General features: G+C 39.0%; 2 protein-coding genes across 2 annotated transcripts; both read left to right on the forward strand.

Annotated features, from left to right (window-relative positions):
* The first annotated feature begins 4,777 nt into the window (after positions 1 to 4,777).
* bcl6b (BCL6B transcription repressor) lies at positions 4,778 to 9,748 on the forward strand. The gene is given in 13 exon segments (XM_054601021.1): positions 4,778 to 4,890; positions 5,246 to 5,323; positions 5,445 to 5,662; positions 5,996 to 6,244; positions 6,407 to 6,541; positions 6,741 to 6,930; positions 7,088 to 7,296; positions 7,530 to 7,588; positions 7,591 to 7,635; positions 7,746 to 7,880; positions 7,969 to 8,099; positions 8,563 to 8,700; positions 8,819 to 9,748. Coding segments are annotated over 11 exon segments (1,644 nt in total). The 5' UTR covers positions 4,778 to 4,890; positions 5,246 to 5,323; positions 5,445 to 5,450; the 3' UTR covers positions 8,960 to 9,748.
* A 7,262-nt stretch (positions 9,749 to 17,010) lies between these two features.
* On the forward strand, positions 17,011 to 22,374 carry slc16a13 (solute carrier family 16 member 13). Its single transcript, XM_054601440.1, is given in 6 exon segments — positions 17,011 to 17,336; positions 18,095 to 18,238; positions 18,341 to 18,517; positions 18,520 to 18,596; positions 19,205 to 19,736; positions 20,940 to 22,374. Coding segments are annotated over 6 exon segments (1,404 nt in total). The 5' UTR covers positions 17,011 to 17,107; the 3' UTR covers positions 21,185 to 22,374.
* Positions 22,375 to 22,442: the final 68 nt, after the last annotated feature.

Below are 22,442 nucleotides of genomic sequence, written 5' to 3' on the forward strand. Positions count from 1 at the left end.
GTGTGTGTGTGTGTGTGTGTGTAAATATGTGTGTGTGTGTGTGTGGTGTGGGGGTGGGGGGGGGGTCTGTCACATGAATTAATAACATAAAATAAAAGTACAAACAACAAAAATCGACCATATTATAAATATGAGCCTGTTAAACCTTTTATTGTAAAATGTCCCATAAGGCAAATTCTAAGAAAGAATCACTGATTTTTAAAAAAAAAAATTTTATTTTTATGTTTTTATAAATAGCATCCTCAGACTTTAAGGTAAAATTTAAAAAAAAAAAATATTATAAATATGTCACATGAATTAATAACATAATTAATAACACATGAATTAACATTTGTTAACATGAAATTTTAATTTTTACATTTTTTTGTCTTTCTTTACTATGTCTCTTGTGTGCACTTTAACTCTACATGAAATTTCCCTGTGGGACTATAAAGTCTTATCTTATGAATTAATAACATAAAATAAAATACAAACAACAAAAATCGACCATATTATAAATATGAGCCTGTTAAACCTTTTATTGTAAAATGTCCCATAACCATAAATGGCAGGCAAATTCTAAGAAAGAATCACTGATTTTTAAAAAAAAAAGTATTTTTATGTTTATATAAATAGCATCCTCAGACTTTAACTTCAATTATTGTAAAATTTTTCTAATGTTTTTATTGCTTATTTATAATACTTGATATTTTTTTGTAAAATTTTACATTTATTTTTCTATTTTTTAATAATTTTTACATATGTCTTTACATAAGACTTTAACTCTATAAATTTTATTGTGAATGAATAAAGGATTTCTTATCTTTTTTTTTTTAACATAAAATAATCTGTAAAATACAAACAATAATTATATATATGAGCAAACCTAAAAATAAGGCAAATTCTAAGAAAGAATCACTGATTTTTTTTTTTTTCATTTTAAAAAAAGTATTTTTATGTTTAAAAATAGCATCCTCAGACTTTATATTATAAATATGAGCCTGTTAAACCTTTTATTGTAAAATGTCCCATAAGGCAAATTCTAAGAAAGAATCACTGATTTTTAAAAAAAAAAAGTATTTTTATGTTTATAAATAGCATCCTCAGACTTTAAGGTAAAATTAAAAAAAAAAAAGTAACTACATTGATATCACTCTGGAGAAATAAAACAAAATCCAGTCAATTACTACAATTTGAATATAAACACAACTTCCATGTGGTTACATATGACCACCACATAGAGACAATTCCTCTGTGTGTTGATATCCAAATGAATAACTTTTTTTTGGGGGGGGGGGGGTCTGTCAAAACGTCAATCTTCTCTAAACTCACCACAAGGTTTTTGTTGCAGGTGTTGGATTCTGCTGGAGAGTTTGGTTGGCAGCTGGAGTCAAATATCATTTCTTCATGATCAGGGTGTAAAAGAGCTCAGACAAAAAAAAAAGACTACAATAGTGTTGTGGTGAATAATTATTTAGAGATAAGGTTTAATAGAATGTTAATTATCCCAAAGGAAATCTTTTTGCCCAAGATACATAGTGTAAATAATAATAAATATATATATATATATATATATATATATATATATATATATATATATATATATTATAAATATGAGCCTAATAATTTATTCGCACATATATTGTATAGTTGGAAGAAACAAACATAATCACATGCTGGCTAGGAGACTGATCATGGTTTTGATGTCAGACCATCTCGAACATCACATAGCTCTTGTATACAAATAGCAACATATATATATATATATATACAAATATATAAAAATATATTGCACTTAAATTAATGACTGAATAAAAAGATACAACAAAAACATTGGATAGAGATAAAGGTGCTTTAGTGTTATAATGAATACATGTTTGTATTTACTGGAAACCAAGGCATTGCATATTCTTGACAGTATCAATTGTATATGTTGGTAATACACTGCCACTTTATGAAGCATTAGCTAACTGCTTTTAAAGTTTTATTCATGTTTGTAGTGTAAATAGTTAAGGTTATTTTATCCTGGGTTTTGAGGTATAAGCACCCAGTTTGGTATTCATGTGAATATTTTCTCAATACCCGGTTGTTTACCACCCTGAGAGAATATGGAGGTCAAAGGATCTTTATGATTTTGTGGTTCGTGAGATTTAGGTCAACTGTCCCTCTCTCCTCTTTGTATTCATGTTTGTAGTGTAAATAGTCCCCCCACTTCCTTCTTCTTCTTCTTCTTCTTCTTCTTCTTCTTCTTCTTCTTCTTCTTCTTCTTCTTCTTCTTCCTCCCACTCCACCCAGCACCATGTTGGAGGCCCACTGCTTTCCCTAAGGCACTTCTTCAAAGGAAGGGTTTCATAACTTCATTATTTATTTTCTATGTCCATGTCTATCTCTCTGCCAATACGTTTTCCAAACACCCGAGGCTGCTCCCTGGGATATCCCCGCTTCCTCCTGCTGCTCCTCCTCCCAGCAGTCTGTGTCTTGTTTGCCCTTATATGTCCACACTGCTCTGCAATCACAGGAAGAGGCAGTTTAAAGCAGATCTGTTATTGTTGCAGGAGCCATCAACATCTTTGGCACCGACTGGGGGATTTGAAGTCAAAGCGTGGCTTCGGCCCATACGTTATCAGAAAAACAATATGGTTCTGTCCAGGCAACCAGGAAACCACAAAAGAGGGGGAATCCCCACCTTTGTTCTGTTTGACATGGAGTGACAGCCGTTAAATAGATGTTGAAACATTTTATTTCCTCTTGAAATCTCTCAGAAGTGTCGTAGTTTTTCATTTTAAGAATTGCAGAAAGTTCTCCAATTTGATGCTGAACAGAACCGGCTCTGCATTTGATTAAAGAACGGGGTTGCTCATGGGCACTGACAGACGGGGCAGCATAGAGGAAGTCACTATGAGCGTTACCAAACCTTGCCAACGGGATGGACTCAATGGCTTCCGCCTATTGGTGAACCCGTTTAGTAATGTTCTCACTTTTCCTCAACCGCCCCCCCTCATCCGTTCCTCTCACAATGCCTGGAAGTAGCAGAGACCTACATCTCCCTCTCTGTTTTCTTAATCGTTGTTTTCCTTTTGTTTTGTTTTTTTGTTTTGCCAAGCACACAACTGATCCCACCTCCATCCAAACAAATAAAAGCACAAGGACACGCGCACGAGCTCTATACACCCCCGTGCAAACTTTACTTATGATTCAGATTTTTCAGTGGATTTGTATCCAAACATGGTCATGCTGTCTGATTATTTCACGTATGACACATTTGCTTTTCATGAAACTTATCTAGAAAAGATATTTTCACAAGTCTCACCCAATGCCCAGACTAGTAGCAGTACATTATTTTACACCTCCTTTAAGTGTCTCCTTGCTCTGAAATAGCATAAACTTCTTTTTCCCATTAACTACGCCCTGTATACACTGTTACACATTGAAGAAAGGAACGGCACAAGTTGCAGCTCAAAACTAATTACAAAATCTGTGAGAATAAAATGTATTATCTCTTTATTAATTAAAGGTCTGCAATCCTCCCTTTATGTGCAGACTGCACTTATCTTTAGCTCAGTCAACCTCTCCTCCTCCTTCAGTGTCTCCTTCTGTAGAATACTTTGATGTGAAGGAAATACAGTTCATAGTTCACTTTTGCGGCGCCTCAATTGACTGTCTTGCATCTTTTTCCCACGTGAACACGAGGTTGCACTTAGGATGAGGTGACTTTCCACTTGTTTTTTGGTCCGAGCCCTTGTCCCCTTTGACTACATTACACCCCCTCCATCTCCCCCCTCCATCTCCTCCGCTTTATTATTGACGGATGTCCTGCGCAGGCGTTTTCATCCATGTCTCTGTGCAGTTTTGCAGGATGCATTCAGAATGTGTGTATGTATGTGTGTGTGTGTGTGTGTGTGTGTGTGTGTGTGTGTGTGTGTGTGTGTGTGTGTGTGTGTGTGTGTGTGTGTGTGTGTGTGTGTGTGTGTGGCAGTTCCTGCACATCTGTCGGCTGCATTTCTCTTAGTCGGGGCGGGGTAAAGGTTGTTTTTCACCACCAGGAGAAGGTGTCTCCCATCTAGAACGATTCAATTTGTGTCCAGCTTCCTTCCTTTCGGTCCTCATAACACGACGCCTCTGCTTTCAGGCAGCAGGCCAGAAGCTTCCGGACACTGTTGTGGAGCACTTACTAATTCACATTTATCTGAGCTGGTCAACTCAGCAATGACACACATTATCTTTGCTTCCTCTGTTTAAAAAACTATCCTGACACATTAGGAAATTCTTGAGGACTCTTGTAACAAAATATGAGTGAAACTTGTATGAATTATAAAAAATAAAAAAAAGTCCTTTGATAGGATAGAATCTCAACGATGAGGGCACAGCTTGTTTATCCAACAATAAGTTGGTCTTCCAGCTTCCGCTCAGACAGCTTCCTCTGTCCTGGAGAGGGGTGATGGGGAGGAAAGCGTTGGTGGGGGAAAAGACTGATGGCTTGCCCCTGGATAGCCAGGCACGTACCGCCTCTCCCCAAGGGTGCTCATATTTATTTGTTCAACGTGGCACAAAAACACACTCCGCTTTCCTGCCATTACCTCGCTCAGAGCTATGGGGGTTTAGAAAAACTAATAGGCCACTAAAAATACCTGGAGCCGGGGGCCTGGGCCTGGGCTTTTTCCTGCGTTTTGCTTCCAGTGGACGCGTGGGCCATTGAGGAAAGAGGAAACAAGCGGCCCTGGTTGTAAGGGGGGCTTCCTGCGCGACATTATAAAGAGTTCCCTCCCCTTCATCCTCCCCTCACAGAGCTGTTCAGAGCCAGTGGAGACTGAGGGTGAGTCCCTGCTCCACATCTTTGATTGTAGACTCAACGCCGAGCCGGGGGTTTGACGTCAGCGAGGTGCACGTTAGTTCTCGTCCCTGCTGGTCGGGGTGAGTTAGAAAATATTTTCTTATTATATTTCTATTTATAAATTGGCTTCCTTTAACTGCTTGCTTGTTTTGTTAGTGATTTTGTCCTTTCTTGATTAATCCTTTAAAGTTAACATTTAAGTCTGTCAGATGAGGATGTGGATACCTTTTGGTTTAAACTGTTTTCAGTAGCTGAACTTCAATGTGGGACTTTGATTGGTTTAATTTGACATTTTTTACAACATTTTTATGTCTTTATGACTTCTTTGTAATATCTACTTTGCTGCATTTTGCAACGCCCTTGATGTCTGCAATAATGTGACAAGTTAAGCTTAAGTATTCATATTAAAAAATCATTATTTTTTTCCTCATGCAGGTACGAGTAGGGAGCTGGTCTCACCTAACAGATGTGTCTGGGACACTCCAGTCTATTTATTTTATCAGTTACGCAAAGGTAGGTCATTATTGTACACTCTAATTTTAAAAAAAAGTAAAGAAAGTACTCCTATTCATACATGTTGAATTCAAATGATGTGCATTGGTTGGTTGATTCATCTATAACACCTTCTCTACAGATACAGATGAGCATGATGGAAGGATTCAGGGTGGACGGAGTGCAGGAGATGAGGTGTTCTGCCCCGGCTGAGGGATACGTGAAAGAGTTCACCCGCCACTCCAACGACGTGCTGCTGAACCTGAACGAACTCCGGCACCGCAACATCCTGACCGACACCACCCTGGTCGTCGGCAATGTACATCTGCGGGCGCACTGTGCTGTGCTTGTGGCCTGCAGGTTGGTGCAAAGGACGATGCATGTACACAAAATAGTCCCTCTGCACGAGTCTTGAGGTTTTCTCTGATTGGTGCAGTTTGTGTGTTATATATTATACTTTGGTTTCCTTTTATAGATACATATATATAGAAAGATGACTCATAACTGTTGTCCTTCAAACTTTGTCTTCCCTTTACCTTTTCCTGCTTACCACTTGGGACATATTGTTTTCTTCTTCCTATCCCTTTCACCATGTCCCCCTTAATTAAAACACAGCACTTGATCTAAATTAAAAACTCAGAATAAATGCATATCTTACATTAAATATTTCTGTGTTTCCCTTTGTCCTCTCAGTGGGTTCTTCTACTCGCTGTACTCCCGCCGTGTGTTGCTTCAGGGGCGTGGTGGCAGTGGGGAGCAGCTCATGACGGTGTCCCTCCCCAACACCTTGGACCCATCCAGCGTCTCCCTGCTGCTGGACTTCATGTACACCTCTCGCCTCCCGCTGACACCCAGCACCGTCCCCGGGGTGCTCACCGTGGCGGCCTACCTGCAGATGGACCACGTGGCAGATACCTGCAGGGATTTCATGCAGCTGCACTGGTGAGGGACTGGGAGGAACATCTGTTATCAGGACAGGATGGATGAAATCATGAATCATGCATTTAAAATACTTTGAATTTAAAAAATACAATATGATTTTAATGAGCAATCTTAGATGTTTTTCACTTGAGTGAGTGGCTGACAAGTTGTTTGGTTTTTCAGCAGGGAGAAAATTAGTGCAAGACACCCACAACTGGAGCTGGACTCCAGGGTGTCTGTAGCCTCTGTAGCACCCAGAGGAGGGGACCTGCCCAATCCAGGACCCCAGAGATTACTCCCAGCAGCAGTGGCAACAAGGTAGGCAGATTATGTTTGTGATTTAAAAATGATTAAATGAGCTGAAAGTGGCAGAAAGTTCTCTGTGGGTGTGATCTGGGTTTTTATTGGGTTTCTGTCTACAGATTGTAACAAAAGTGCTGCTGCTGTGGTTTTTGTGTGCCTTTGTCTGTTGACAGGTTTAGCTCCTTACAGCACTTCCTTGTTGTTTCTCCTGCAGGGTCCCTGCGGATGTCGGGGGCTCTCTCAAGCCAGGGGCTTTCCCGACCAGCCAGCCGGGGTCAAAAGAGCTGAAAGAGCCCGAGTCGCCCCTCATTGGCACCCCGACTCCATCTCCAGACAGCCCCGCCCGCTCCAGCTGCCAACCAAACTCTCCAGCAGAATCCAACACCTGCAACAAAAACCTTGTGGTGAGTTTAGAGAAGATTGACGTTTTAAAAAAAGTTATTCATTTGGATATCAACACACAGAGGAATTGTCTCTATGTGGTGGTCATATGTAACCACATGGAAGTTGTGTTTATATTCAAATTGTAGTAATTGACTGGATTTTGTTTTATTTCTCCAGAGTGATATCAAAGCCTCGCCGGACCCAAAGGCATGCAATTGGAAGAAATACAAATACATCGTCCTCAACCCTCTCTGTGCAGCAGCCGTGGTGAAGGAAGAGGAGATGGAGGAGGCACAAAGTCACACATCGGCCGAAGCCGACAGGATGGGCTTGACACCCAAAGCGACAGAGGCGTGGTCTGGAGAAGTGCCCGGTCAGATTGATAGGTAAACCGGAAGAATTATATAACAAAAAACTCCCTCACACTGTTAATGACAACTTCTCGGTACATAGAGCTTCAGGTTACTTAGATTTATGTTCCATATTGTCAAATAGGTATCCTCCTACACACCTGTAAACCTACTGGTGTGCAAAAGTTTTATAAAAGTAAAAATGAAGAGATTAGAGAGGAAAAATAATGAAACATTTATGCAATAAATCTTCTTTCTTTCTTCATCAGACAGGGGCAGGCCTCCTGCTACGAGGGTTCTGGCCGAGCCCCTCCCCTCGGGCCACCCCCTCTGTGGATCACCCATCAGTGCCTCACACTCACAAGCAGGAAACAGGTAAAAGCCAAACCTCTTTCATAATGCAGACATGTACCTTTAAACACATTATTCCTTTAATATTTTCTTTTTCAAACATTTTGATGTATATATTTTGTCTGCCTCCTCAGTCTCACCCTGCACCAGTTACCCAAACCTGCACCCCACTGATCCAGAAGCTGCCCAACATGCAATCAAGCGCGAGAACTGCTATGCGCCTTACTGTTACTCTGGCAACCTTCAAGGAACCAAGACTGTCTGCTCAGGTGAGGCTTTAAAAAAAAAGAAACTTTCCCATTCTCTTTTTTTATTTATTTAAAAAACGATGCCTGACGCCGACCTTTGACCCGGCAGGTGACAAGCCGTACCGCTGCAATGTGTGCGGCGCCCAGTTCAACCGACCGGCCAACCTGAAGACTCACTCTCGCATCCACTCGGGAGAGAAGCCTTACCGCTGTGACACCTGTGCCGCACGGTTTGTTCAGGTGAGGGTTAACTCCTGTGTGTGGGTTAACTGTGTGTGTGTGTGTGTGTGTGTGTGTGTGTGTGTGTGTGTGTGTGTGTGTGTGTGTGTGTGTGTGTGTGTGTGCATGAGTGCTTTAGGGGAAGAGGAAGTGCATAAATCAGGTGTCAGAGAACAGAGTTTCCTCTTTTTCTCATGATAAGTCCTGTAGTTACCTGTCAGGTGTAATAAATGAGTTAGTTTCAAACCCAGTCGGTCGTTTGAAGTACCTGCTCCGGAATTCATTCAGAAACTTTAAAGCTTCAAACTCGATTACGTAGAGAAAAAAAAAAGTATTGTGTCCATTTTCATGAGAGGGAGATGTATCAAACCTGAGTTTTATTTGAACACACGGAGTCAATCTGTGATGTCTGAGTGTTAAGGCTGATTACATTTTTTATTACATATCTTCTCAACCTGTTTGTTTTGCTCTGCCCTGGTGTTAGGTTGCCCATCTGCGGGCCCACGTTCTGATCCATACGGGGGAGAAACCTTACCCCTGCCACACCTGTGGCACCCGCTTCCGCCACCTGCAGACCCTGAAGAGCCATCTGCGCATTCACACCGGAGAGAAGCCTTACACTGTGAGTCAGAAAACACACGCTGTATGTTTGAACAGTGGCAAATGTTTCACAAGAAAACACACAGCATGTACACTGATATGCCGCTGCTGTTTTAATCTGTTGACCTGTTGCTTTTCAGTGTGAGAAGTGTGACCTGCACTTCCGCCACAAGAGTCAGCTGCGTCTTCACCTGCGGCAAAAACACGGGGCCATCACCAACACCAAGATCCGCTACAAGGTCCTAAATGAGCCCTACCAGACTATTCTGCAGGCCTGTTGAAGACGCCTGACCTTCGACTCATTAATCTGAATAACATCTGAATCAAAACTGTCAGAAAAAGTGAAATTTGGTGAAATATTTTAAATTATAAGTACCTGTTTCTTTTAATATGTGGTGGTAATTTATAACTTTTAACAGACTGGTTAGTGACATAAAAAGTTAGAATGGAGAGACATTTGGAAAAAGAGACATTTACAGGTTGTTGGATGAGCTAAACATGAATGGATAAGGGTCAGTAGAAATCCTGGCTGGTTTTTCTGAGATGGAGATGGTATTAAAAAAAAGTGTTTTTGAAGGTTTGTGAAGGGATGGAAAGAAGGGAACAAGACATGGTAAGATAAGTGAAATGTTTTGGGATGAGTGGACAATGAATTATGAAGAAGAAAGAGTATGTGAATGGTTTGGACGAAAGATAAAGCAGGTTTTATGAAGGAGAGGTGGTGAATGTGAGAGTTTTCTTAAAGTAAATTAAATTGAAAAAACACATTTGTTTAAAGGCTGGAAATATTCTTCTTAAATGTGTATTTAAATCAGTTTTTTTATTTACCTTGAGGCCTGGGGCCTGCATGTTCTTTAAAAAAAACAATCAAAGTATGCAGTAATGTCTGCTTAGTCGTCTTGCACTGGTTGTAGTCAGTATAGAAGGTAAATGATATATATTGTTTTTTGTATTGCCACGTAAAATTTAAATTAAGATGACTGTAAGCAATTGGATAAGTATTACGGTTGTATGTGTATGAGTTTAATTTGCTGGACAAAGATGGTTTTGTACAATCTAAATTAAATCCTTTTATATGAATTGGAGCCTTGGTGTTCAGTGTCTCATTTAATATCTGACAAATGCAATATTGTGTATGACCTATCAACAAATGGGGAAACTCGAAAACTTCTCTAGAATTAAAGAAAAAGATTTAAATTGCTAATTTGAAAGTGCTGAACATATTTTTTCTCTTCCACACTTCCCTCCCTCAGCCTTTCTCCTCCCTGAATTTCCTTCCTCTCACTTCGACCCATGAATCACGTCTTCTGTTAAGTAAAATGATCTGTCCTGCCATTTTCCAGATTTTGTTTTTTTTCTTGGTTGCTTTTGTGGAAACAATGAAGCCGAGGGCACCTGTTTCCTCCAGGCTCCTTTAATGCCGGGTGCTCACACTACCAGCCGACAACACGTGTGTGAGCTCGCTGGTGCTTCCTGGAGGTGAGGAGGAGGGGGAGGAGAGGAGGAGGAGGAGGGGGACGACTGTGGAGGGGCCTGCAGACTCCTGCTGAACTCTCCCACCCTCTGCCATCCCCGCTTCCTGCTCCCTGATGAGTTGTGGCTAGCTGGGCTTATTGTCCGTGCTGAGCGGACAAACGTTGGAAGTCAGACGGGACTTTCCAACCTTCACCCCTCAACTCCACAGAAGAAGAAAAAAGAAACCGATGACATAGTTCTTTCCTTGTCATTTGTAGCCAATGACACCATGTTAGGGGGGTCTCCCTTAAAAATCAGTTCACTAAAGTCAGAAAAATGTATCAGATAAGAGGAATTCTAAGGAACTATTTCAGGAAGAGAATATGATGTGTTCAACTTATTTAATAAGGTGCGTATTACTGGAAACCTTCGAGTGATTTAATTGAAACTGCAAGAAAATCTGCAACTTGATTCCTTTAATGGATTTGTTACAGTGTGATTAAACTCACTGTGGATAATGCACCATGTTGGCATAAATATTGAATAATGACTGAAAAAATAAAGGAATTATATCTAGATTGTGACTCAGGGCCTCTTCTTATCATCTGATTTTATATCATGCTTTAGTGTCCTTGGTGCATTGTGTAAATTTAATTATATGTTAATTACTGAGGTCATAGGTGTTGTTGTACTGGACTGCATTATGCTTGGAGGTGTGTACAATTGTTTTGTCCTTCCATTCACACATATGAGGAGGATAGAATATTAGAGAAAAAACTCTGAATAAAATGCAAACTAATACAACGCCGTAACTATCTATACCGTCAATGCTAAGACATATCATTTAATTGACCTCACTGACAGTATATAGCAAACTTTGAACATAATAGATATCCTAAAAGGGGACTTTATGGTAGAAGAGTTGCATTAGACTGTACTAAGGTGTACCTAATAAAGTGGCCACTGAGCTACTTCTGCACAGTCAAAATATTGCACAAAAAAACTATGCATCTTGCAGAAAAATAAACATATCAATCACCCTATATCTAAGTAAAGGGCAGTTCGGAGCATTATTGATTACTGAGTTATAATGATTAATGATTTAAACCAAATAAGACTTTAACGAATGAGAATAAAACACTGAATAAAATAAAGGAAGTACACGGATCGCTTTCTTAAATAAACATATGCCCCACTGTGAAATAACTCCATTGCAGGTGAAAATCCTGTATTTAAATGTTAACTTAAGTAAATGTACTTTCGTATCATCACCTTATTGTGGATAAAGATAAAGCCAGATGTTGGATTGATAAACCTCAAACTATATATATATATCTACCTATACAGCTGTCAGATAAATGTAGTGGAATTAAAAATATTATATTTACCTCTATAACATGAAAGCAGAGTCCATGAAGTTGTTATGTTCAGACCAAATGGTTTGCCTCCCTCTAGTGTCAGAAATGTGAAGATTTTACCTCACCTACTCTCACCTAAGGCCCCTGCGGTGGTGGTGGTGGTGGTGGTGGTGGTGTTTTGTCCAGAGGCTGCTTTTTGAATGACATTTGTAAAGTATGCACTCTGATTTGTAAATATATGATTAAAATCATTGAAAGCTTAATTCCCAATGCTGTGTTTGGTTAAATGCTGAGACGATATAACAATCCAGTAATAATCGAGAAATTAAAGTTGAGTGATTACATGGTGCTTTTAATATGACTCATCTAAAATAAGTTTCAACAGTGGATCTTTGTTTGCTAATGCTGAGGTTTTTCTTGGTTAATGTTCTATTGCCTCAAGCTCTGTGTGTTCTCTTCCACGTTTTGCTGGCATCCAACCATCCAGTCATGTGTTTCCTTAAACTAGCAACAACTGGCCCAAAGAAAATAATGATTCTGTTCACATCAGCATATGGGATAGTTTAAGGAAAAAAATGGTTTTCAGTAAATTTCTGTGCAAACTTTACTTTTCAACTGTTTGTATGGTGGTGAAAATATATTAGCACAACGTGCACTTTTTATAACAGGACTGTTTTGAAGTTGTCTTTTGAATAAAAATATATTTTGATTGAATGCATCTGAGCATGCTGGAGGAACTGTGAAGGATAAAGACGGATACAATATGTATATTTGTCTGAATATAATATACATATTTACTTTGAATACTTGAAGTGGCTTAAGAAATACCTAACTAAATTTAATGGAGAGACCAACTTCAAACTTGAGAACCTAGCAGGTTAGCCTACATATGTAACAACAAGTTGAATCTTTTCTTTAAATATTTATTTGAGAAAAAGTGTAATTTCCACTCTCCTAGTGTTCATGTTATTTTATTATTATTATTAATATTATTATTTTGTCTGTCTTTTTTTTATAGACAATCTTTCTTTAAAATTATTTTTTTTTTAAATGAATTATTATTAAAAAATATATATTAAACTAAACTTGAACTAATTTGTGGTGAACTTGTTGACATATGAAAGGCTTTCATCCATCAGGACACACACAGAGTTAGTTTTTAATATTGGAGGATTAAATGAACAAGGCGTGGGCCTAATAAGATAAGATAAGATAAGATAATCCTTTATTAGTCCCGCAGCGGGGAAATTTGCAGACTTACAACAGCATAGAGTAAAGTGCACACAAGAGACATAGTAGAAGAAGACAAGCTAAAAATAAAAAATAAGAAATAAAAATAAAATAAAACAAGTATTATAAATAAGCAATAAAAAGAAACAGTAGGAAAAAAAAAAACAATAACTGAAATATTATATTTACAGACAGAGAAAAAAACAACAACTATTTTAACTATTTTTAACTATAATAAACTTATAAACACAATGACACATGCCTCAGTTAGGATTTATGACAAAAATATATATTAAACTAAACTTGAACTAATTTGTGGTGAACTTGTTGACATATGAAATTACACTTTTATTTGAGAAAAAGTGTAATTTCCACTCTCCTAGTGTTCATGTTATTTTATTATTATTATTAATATTATTATTTTGTCTGTCTTTTTTTTATAGACAATCTTTCTTTAAAATTATTTTTAAAAAAAAGAATTATTATTAAAAAACTAAACTTGAACTAATTTGTGGTGAACTTGTTGACATATGAAAGGCTTTCATCCATCAGGACACACACAGAGTTAGTTTTTAATATTGGAGGATTAAATGAACAAGGCGTGGGCCTAATAAGATAAGATAAGATAAGATAAGATAAGATAAGATAATAAGATAATCTTTATTAGTCCCGCAGCGGGGAAATTTGCAGACTTACAACAGCGTAGAGTAAAGTGCACACAAGAGACATAGTAGAAGAAGACAAGCTAAAAATAAAAAATAAGAAATAAAAATAAAATAAAACAAGTATTATAAATAAGCAATAAAAAGAAACAGTAGGAAAAAAAACTAACAATAACTGAAATATTATATTTACAGACAGAGAAAAAAACAACAACTATTTTAACTATTTTAACTATTTTTAACTATAATAAACTTATAAACACAATGACACATGCCTCAGTTAGGATTTATGACAAAAAATATATATTAAACTAAACTTGAACTAATTTGTGGTGAACTTGTTGACATATGAAATTACACTTTTATTTGAGAAAAAGTGTAATTTCCACTCTCCTAGTGTTCATGTTATTTTATTATTATTATTAAATATTATTATTTTGTCTGTCTTTTTTTTATAGACAATCTTTCTTTAAAATTATTTTAAAAAAAAAATTATTATTAAAAAACTAAACTTGAACTAATTTGTGGTGAACTTGTTGACATATGAAAGGCTTTCATCCATCAGGACACACACAGAGTTAGTTTTTAATATTGGAGGATTAAATGAACAAGGCGTGGGCCTAATAAGATAAGATAAGATAAGATAAGATAAGATTATAAACACAATGACACATGCCTCAGTTAGGATTTATGACAAAAATATGCTAAAGTGCACACAAGTAGTAGAAGACAAGCTAAAAATGAAATAAAAATAAAATAAAACAAGTATTATAAATAAGCAATAAAAAGAAACAGTAGGAAAAAACAAAAACAATAACTGAAATAATATTTTACAGACAGAGAAAAAAATGAACAACAACTATTTTAACTATTTTTAACTATAATAAACTTATAAACACAATGACACATGCCTCAGTTAGGATTTATGACAAAAATATGCTTGCATGTGCGCAGGCGTGCCTTTAACCCCTTGTTGTGCAGTGAATGTTGAACTTTCCCCAGAGAGCAGGCATTCTGCACAGAGAGCCGGGAGACTGTGCACAGAGAGCCGGGAGACTGTGCACAGAGAGCCGGGAGACTCTGCACAGAGAGCCGGGAGACTGTGCACAGAGAGCAGACTGTGCACAGAGAGCTGCACAGAGAGCCGGGAGACTGTGCACCATGTACAGCTGACCAGCCGAGGGTGAGTACCGCCCGGCTGGACTGGAGCCTTTATGAGCATATGGAGTATAGAATGAGTGCATATTGACGTTTTCTTTTCTCAGACGTCTTAAAGGTTTATTATAAGGTTTATTATAAGGTTTATTATAAGGTTTATTATAGTAACGAGTTAATATCTGTTCATTTATGAGGCTAAACGTCATCATAACCTATAAGGGCTGCAGAAAAGATATAGTTATAGTAGCAATTTAAAAACACCCTGATACATGTGAGCTTTATGTATTTTCAGCCACTGCGCATGCGCCGTGCGGAGCCTACGTCATTAAGTTATGATTGGAGGGACCACATGCACTGTTTCCAGTGCGCGTTCACGCCGATGCACCTGTTCATTTGAGGCAGGGCTAGTGTGTTATTGTGGAATCACATGTTCATAACCTTATAATTAATCTTATATTAATTAGTGTTATATATATATATTATATATATTTGTAACTTTATGTGCAGTAATAAAATGTGAACTGTTGTCATTCACACTCACATAATACTGTATTTGTGTGGGGAACAAAAGGCAAAAAGCCTATTTTCTCTTATATATGGATTAATTCTGGACGAGGTTCCCCTGGACGAGGTTCCCCTCACCTTTGATAGTTATTGTGAATACGCTCATTAACCTTTTGAATAAAAATATATTTTGATTGAATGCATCTGAGCATGCTGGAGGAACTGTGAAGGATAAAGACGGATACAATATGTATATTTGTCTGAATATAATATACATATTTACTTTGAATACTTGAAGTGGCTTAAGAAATACCTAACTAAATTTAATGGAGAAACCAACTGCAAACTTGAGAACCTAGCAGGTTAGCCTACATATGTAACAACAAGTTGAATCTTTTCTTTAAATATTTATTTGAGAAAAAGTGTAATTTCCACTCTCCTAGTGTTCATGTTATTTTATTATTATTATTATTATTAATATTATTATTTTGTCTGTCTTTTTTTTTTTATAGACAATCTTTCTTTAAAATTATTTAAAAAAAAAAGAATTATTATTAAAAAAAATATATTAAACTAAACTTGAACTAATTTGTGGTGAACTTGTTGACATATGAAAGGCTTTCATCCATCAGGACACACACAGAGTTAGTTTTTAATATTGGAGGATTAAATGAACAAGGCGTGGGCCTAATAAACTTATAAACACAATGACACATGCCTCAGTTAGGATTTATGACAAAAATATATATTAAACTAAACTTGAACTAATTTGTGGTGAACTTGTTGACATATTACATTACATTACATTACAGTCATGTAGCAGACGCTTTTATCCAAAGAGACTTACAGGAAGTGTATTCAACATAGTTCATTAACGTTTGAACAATGTTGAGAGTTATTGTGAACACGTTTAATAAAGTTTGACTGACTGACATAGTCTTCATAGTCTGGTGCGCTTTATATATGAAAAAAGATCGAAAATAGACCATTCATGCGCCCTATAGTGCGGAGAATACGGTAGTATATATATATTTTTTTTTAAAATTTTCTGTCGAAATGTTGAAATGTATTGCCCTGAAGTTAACAGAAAGCAGAAGCAGGACAAACAAAGTACGTGAGTGTTGAGAACACATGACAGTTCATTTAGTTTCTTTATTAGCGAGCTGAACAGTCACTTCAAATAGGAGGCACAGTTTTTTAGGGAACCATATAGTATCAGATGACTTAAAAAAACTGATGTGAAAATGGGGAAGATTCCTCTAGATATTGTTGTAATAGCAGTTCACAGAAAGTCTGTAATGGCAGCATGTAGCAGTTGATAGTTATGGTCAAAGTCAGAGGAGGAACTTGAGTGAGGTTTGCTGTATGTTGATCCTTCTGCAGCAACATTTATAAAAAAGGAGTTAACGAGTATGCGTCATGTGATCAGCTTACTGTCAGCAGCATGAAATGGGCTTGAGGAGTACCTTTTTGCTTAAAAATGTAATAATGTGATAGCTGCCAGTAATTTCTCTATTTGATATTAATATAATTTACCTTTGTATCATTGCTTAAGACCATAGCCTAGGATAAATCAAGATAACTGGGAAAAGTCAGTTTTTCCATGACACATATTTGTATGTTGAGCTGTTAAGCCAAGTTTAACCACCTGACCCCCTCTCCTTTAATCTTCTGAGTCACCTCTGCAGACTACTGCTGTAATAGTGAAAGTTGATTAATGGGCTTTCCTCTTCTTTCACTATTGACAACTGAACTATTCCTTCGTAACTGATCCACAAACACCTCAGCAGTCACCTCTCACCTATATCTGGTTCTCAAATGACGGCCGACTTGTTGAAGCAGCCTAGTAACGTATATATGGCTCAACCAGGGAATCTATTGGCTCATGGAAAGTTAATCATTATGGCTATTGACAAACACAGAGCGGATCTGAGGTTCATTCTCTAAAGGTGAGAGCTCACATTTGCATTTCCTGAGGCTGATCACTTGTTCATGGTGCTTCCTTTCTCCTCTAAACTAACCCTTCCTCACTCTGCTTTTCACAGGTAAATCTCTCCAAGACATGACCAACGTCAAGCCCAAAGCGGAGAGAGAGAGCGATGAAGAGGAGGCCCCTGATGGAGGCTGGGGATGGGTGCTGGTCGTCGCCCTGTTCCTCAGCACGAGCCTGGTGTTCGGCCTGATGCGCAGCTTGGGGATCTTCTTTGTAGAGTTTGTGCAGTACTTTGAGGAGAGCGCTCAGGCCATCTCCTGGATCTCGTCCACAGGCCTGGCAGCACAGCAGTTCTTCAGTGAGTCACACTACTTTGTAATAATGGCTACAAACAAACAATTATTTTCATCCGTGGACACGAAACTGAGAGAAGCTGCTTGATAACTGATTAATCAGCTAATCTGTGGGGCACGGTGCCTTTTAGTTATCCAGGTAACAGACTTGATCATGTATCATTTCTCTTATTACGTCAATACTAATCACACAGGAAGATGTGTAACAAAAGAGAGGCGGACAATTTTAGAAGGATTCTTTCAAATTCTTAGTCATTGACACATGGTTTGTGAAAAAGGGGGCTGCAACTCATTAACTCTTTAACAAGCACCGGTGGGTCACTCATTACAAACTCAGGCCATACAGCCAAACATTGTTCGATTCATCGTAGTGGGGACTCAAAAGTTTCCCATAATGCCAAATATGTGAGTTTTGGGGGAAAATGTGATGCAATGACACAAAAGTCATCTATAAATACTTATCTCACGTTCATTGAAACATCACATAGCGTCAGATAAATGTATGTATGTATGTATGTATGTATGTATGTATGTATGTATGTATGTGTACGACTTTAACAACCTGAAAGTACTTGAGAGGAAAATAAAGTGGAACGTTGTACATCGTGCGTTAACAATGTTAATTGTTTAAAATTCATTTTTTCTTATCCATTTTTCTTGGCGATTGTATGCACTTGTGATCGGTAAATTGTCTGTAGTAATTTGGCTTCAAGCTAAACAGTTGTGACTAATGGAAGTGTGTGTTTGTGTGTTTGTTTTGTAGGTCCGCTGGGTGCAGCACTATGTAATGCATATGATGCCCGGGTGGTGGTGATGACGGGGGGCTGTCTCGCTGGACTCGGCCTCATTCTCGCCTCGCAGGCCACCTGTCTTGTTCACCTCTACCTCACCATGGGCCTTATTTCGGGTAATCCTCTGTTTCCTTTTAGATGCTTTGTAAAGCAGGCTATCTTATCTTAACTGTTGACCTAGTTAACTACAACTGTGTGTTCCCTCCCCTCTCCTCCAGGTTTGGGCTGGGGGCTGGTCTTCACCCCCATGGTGGCCACAGTCATGGCCAACTTCACTCGCCGACGCACCCTGGCGCTTGGTGTGGGGTTCTCAAGCATCGGCCTCTCGTCCTTTGCCTTCAACCCGCTCTTCCAGCTGCTGGTGGAGAAGTACGCCTGGAGAGGGGCCCTGCTGATTCTGGGGGCCTCAGCCTCAACATCGTGCCCTGCGGGGCTCTCATCCGCCCACGGCGGCGCTCTAAAGCCCCAGCAAAGGTAGGACAAAGATACTACTGTCTTTGTCTGTTGAACCAGGTTATAGATACACAGCAGAGAAGTGGCATCATTCCTGACATATATACGTTGTAATATGTTCGAAATGAAGAGAAGCGGCTTCATTTCCTGCAGATAAATTTAATAACACTTCTGCAACCAAGTTCTAACATGTGGTCTGTGAGTGCAGTTAAAGGTGTGATTCACACAATATAATCGCACTCCAGATCTCATATCTCAGAGTGGTTTTGATCTTTTTGTCCGTCAATTGAAGATTGTGTCGATGGGACAGATTCTGCTCTTGTTTACTGATTGGCTATCAGAAAAACACAAAATGACACCCCATCCCAAACAGAAATGAACATGAACATACAGATTAAGATTACTTTACTTTAATACAGACTGTACACATAGAAGGTAAGTTAAATGACTGAATGCTAAGGAGAGTTTGAGGTGCGTTTTTTTTACTCCATCTCTCTGTCTTAACGCTGTACTGAGAAAGAAAAGAAGAAAGATAAATGTTTTTTAAAAATCACAAAAACAAGGATGTTGGATGACATATGTTAAGTGAAGTTGAAGCTCAGAATTTCCCTCTTGTCCTCCTCACCCAGGTGGTTTCAGAGAGCAGGATATCATGTGCCTCAGTGCTGCGACGGGTCTCCTCCCACCTGGAGCTGTCGCTGCTCATGGAGAGGCCGTACGTCACCTACACGCTGGCCGTCACCCTCCTTAACGTCGGCTACTTCGTGCCTTACTTCCACCTGGTGGCCCACAGCCGCCAAGCCGGCTTCTCCGAGTACCAGGCCGCTTTCGTCATGTCAGCCGCCGGTGCTACAGACATTTTGGGCCGCGTAGTGTCCGGCTGGTTCTCAGACCTGGGTCACTTTCGGCTCATTCATTTGCTGACCCTGTGGACGACGCTGGCGGGCGTCTCCATCATGCTGCTGCCTGTGAGCTCCCTGTCCGGCTCCTACACTGCCCTGATGTCGATCAGCCTCTTATACGGCTTCTGCGCCGGAGCCTTGACCTCTCTGGTCTTCGCCGTGGTGCCTATGATCGTGGGCGTGGAGCGCATGATGGGTGGCCTCGGGCTGCTGCAGCTCATTGAGAGCGGCGCGGGACTTCTGGGGATTCCTCTGTCAGGTACGAGCACATCGAAGGAGCCGAATGGTTCCCTCAGACTGACAGTGCTGGTCCCACAGCACATAACTACGGTCTGTCTGCCAATCTAGGTCACGTCACCTTGTTTCATTTTATTTTAAGGGACTCAAATCAGTCCATGAACACAAGCTAACACACTAAAGCTAAAAATAGTCAATCATTCATTGGGAAGCGGTAATCAGGGTGAGACGGTTTTCATACTCTCTCTTTTGTTTTAAGTTCTGACATACACTCCCAACCTTAAAAACACAGCTACAATTACAGCCAACAGGGTGTAAACTGAATGTCTTAAAAGGACAGTACACCCATTTTTTTTTTAAAAAAAAGCTATATTTTCTCAGCTAACCTCTGGTGATATGTAGACAATTAGGTAGATGATTTGATATTAAGTCTGAGATTTCTCCAAACAAACACAAGGTGGATGGATGGAATTTAATTTGTGGAGCTTAAAGGGTTAAAAAAGTAGTGACCTTTCTTCAGGAGGAAATAAAAAGCATGCAGTGTGTCTGTGGTTAATCCAGACTAGCAGCTCTTTAACCTGCCCATTTAGGAAAATGACTCATTTTCTCAACCGTCTGATGCGTTTGCTTAATGAGCATCATCAGTTTGTCTTTTTTTCCCCCCATCAAAAGTTTGTATATCTTGTACTTGACTTGTTTTCATTTCTAAATAAATCCTGAATATGATCCTGAGCCTTGATAACCTTGCTAGCGTCAGAGCTCCAGTCACAGATTTCTTTCACAGCAGACATGTTGACTTGTCATAGGAGGACAAGCACAGGTGACACTAATGACATTAACGACGGCTCCGCTCCCACAGCAATTAACATCATGAGTTACACCTGTGTTTGACGAGAGAAAAACCTCTGCTGTGGGAAAAAAGTTCTGTCCTGTGAAAACTCAGAATCATATGTCTCACCAGTGGTCTTTTTATGATTTACTAAAATCTTTCTCAGTGGATTCAAATGAGTGTCACAGTTACCCAGACTGAGGTAGCCCCTCTGTTGAATGATTAAACGCATGATTTTGCAAAACACAAATCACTTTAGAGTTTAAGTTCTCGTCAGTTTTATTTGCACCTTTTTGTTCTTTGATTTTCTAAATCTCAATTTTGCGATTTCTTATATTTCCTATGCAACATCTTCATGCCCTTATTTGATCTTTTCTCCTGTCTCCACGTCTCAAGGGTTGCTCAAGGACACAACAGGCAGCTACCTGGCCTCCTTCATGGTAGCGGGCGGTTTCGTCGTTCTCGGTACTTTGACCATGACCACTCTGCCTCACTACTACTCCTGCAAAGACCCGCCGCCTCCTCAAAGACGCTCACTCGATAACAAAGATAAGGGTTTACATCCGGAGCTGGAACAGATCCACAGTTCGCCTTCTGACACCAATAACGGAGGAGTTAATGAAGTATCCAGTAATCCTTAAGAATGTGTGAATGAAGGGTTCATGAACCTTGTTGATACTCTTCAGTCCAGCCAGTGCAACAACGATGACGCCGACCTTGAAGACCTCATCGGTTAATGTGCTGCTCCACACGTCGCTGAGCGGCTACGTGTTTGCATTTTACCTCAGAGATTCAGACCCAAAGAAGAAATGAGTTTACTGTGAAAAAACTCTTGACAGCATAAAGGGGCCAGTGAGTAACTCACCCTGTAACACATCCTAACCTCAGATTAATGTTTCAGACAGCAGCTGCATAAAAGGAAATGCCGGGCATTCAAATTTACATGCAGAGTAGACTGGCATGCAAGATAGGAAATATGTTTTAGTACTTTTGCATGCTTGACTAAATCCAAGAAGCATATTAACATTTTGTACATAAATGATTGATCTTCACGATCCTCATTAGAACTATATTCTTTAAATGAGGCATAGATGACACCGCATTAGGGACCTTAATGAATTCACTATTGGCCCCCTGTTCCTCCTGCTGTTTGTTCATTTGTATGTTCATCTCCAAATAATTGTTAAATACATATTACAGCTACACATGACATTATTTGTAAAGAAGCCCCTCTGCAAGACAGATCCTCAGGTAATGAAGCAGAAGTTGCCATGAGTCATTTGTGCTAATATTGTGCTGATTGGTGTTTACTCCCAAATTTAAAAATAACAAGTTATTATTGTTTGTATAAGATAAGATAAGATAATCCTTCATTAGTCCCGCAGCGGGGAAATTTGCAAGCTTATTACACTATACAATAGTTACAGTACTGTGTAATTTGTGCCGCATAGATTTATGAATTCAAGAAACCAAATGTCTTAATGATTAACAGCACCCCTCCGTGAGCAAATCAATAGCTCTAAAAGAGCTGAAGAAACTCTCTTACAGCCTCAGGACTTTGACTTTCAAATCGGTGTATTGTGACTTCTTACTAAAGTGTATTTTTAGATCACACAATCACTGCTTTCAGAAGCACTTTATACTTTTTGTAAACCGTGTTTGTAATTCAGATTTGATGCCAGGTCAGAAGGACAGGGACAACTGGGTCAGTGTGACCTGCTGGCTTAAATCTAAATACAGAAGACATGTGACTTATTAGTCAATTACCACAAAAACATCCAGGCTGCAACCAGACACTGTTTATGTGAAAAATCTGATATATTGTACTCGTTCTTGATTAAAAAAAACAGAGTATTTTGTTTAAATGCGTCTTCCCTTATAGTAGTTTTTTGTGTCTGT

Source organism: Anoplopoma fimbria, chromosome 7 (genome assembly GCF_027596085.1).
Source record: "Anoplopoma fimbria isolate UVic2021 breed Golden Eagle Sablefish chromosome 7, Afim_UVic_2022, whole genome shotgun sequence".
NCBI lineage: Eukaryota > Metazoa > Chordata > Actinopteri > Perciformes > Anoplopomatidae > Anoplopoma > Anoplopoma fimbria.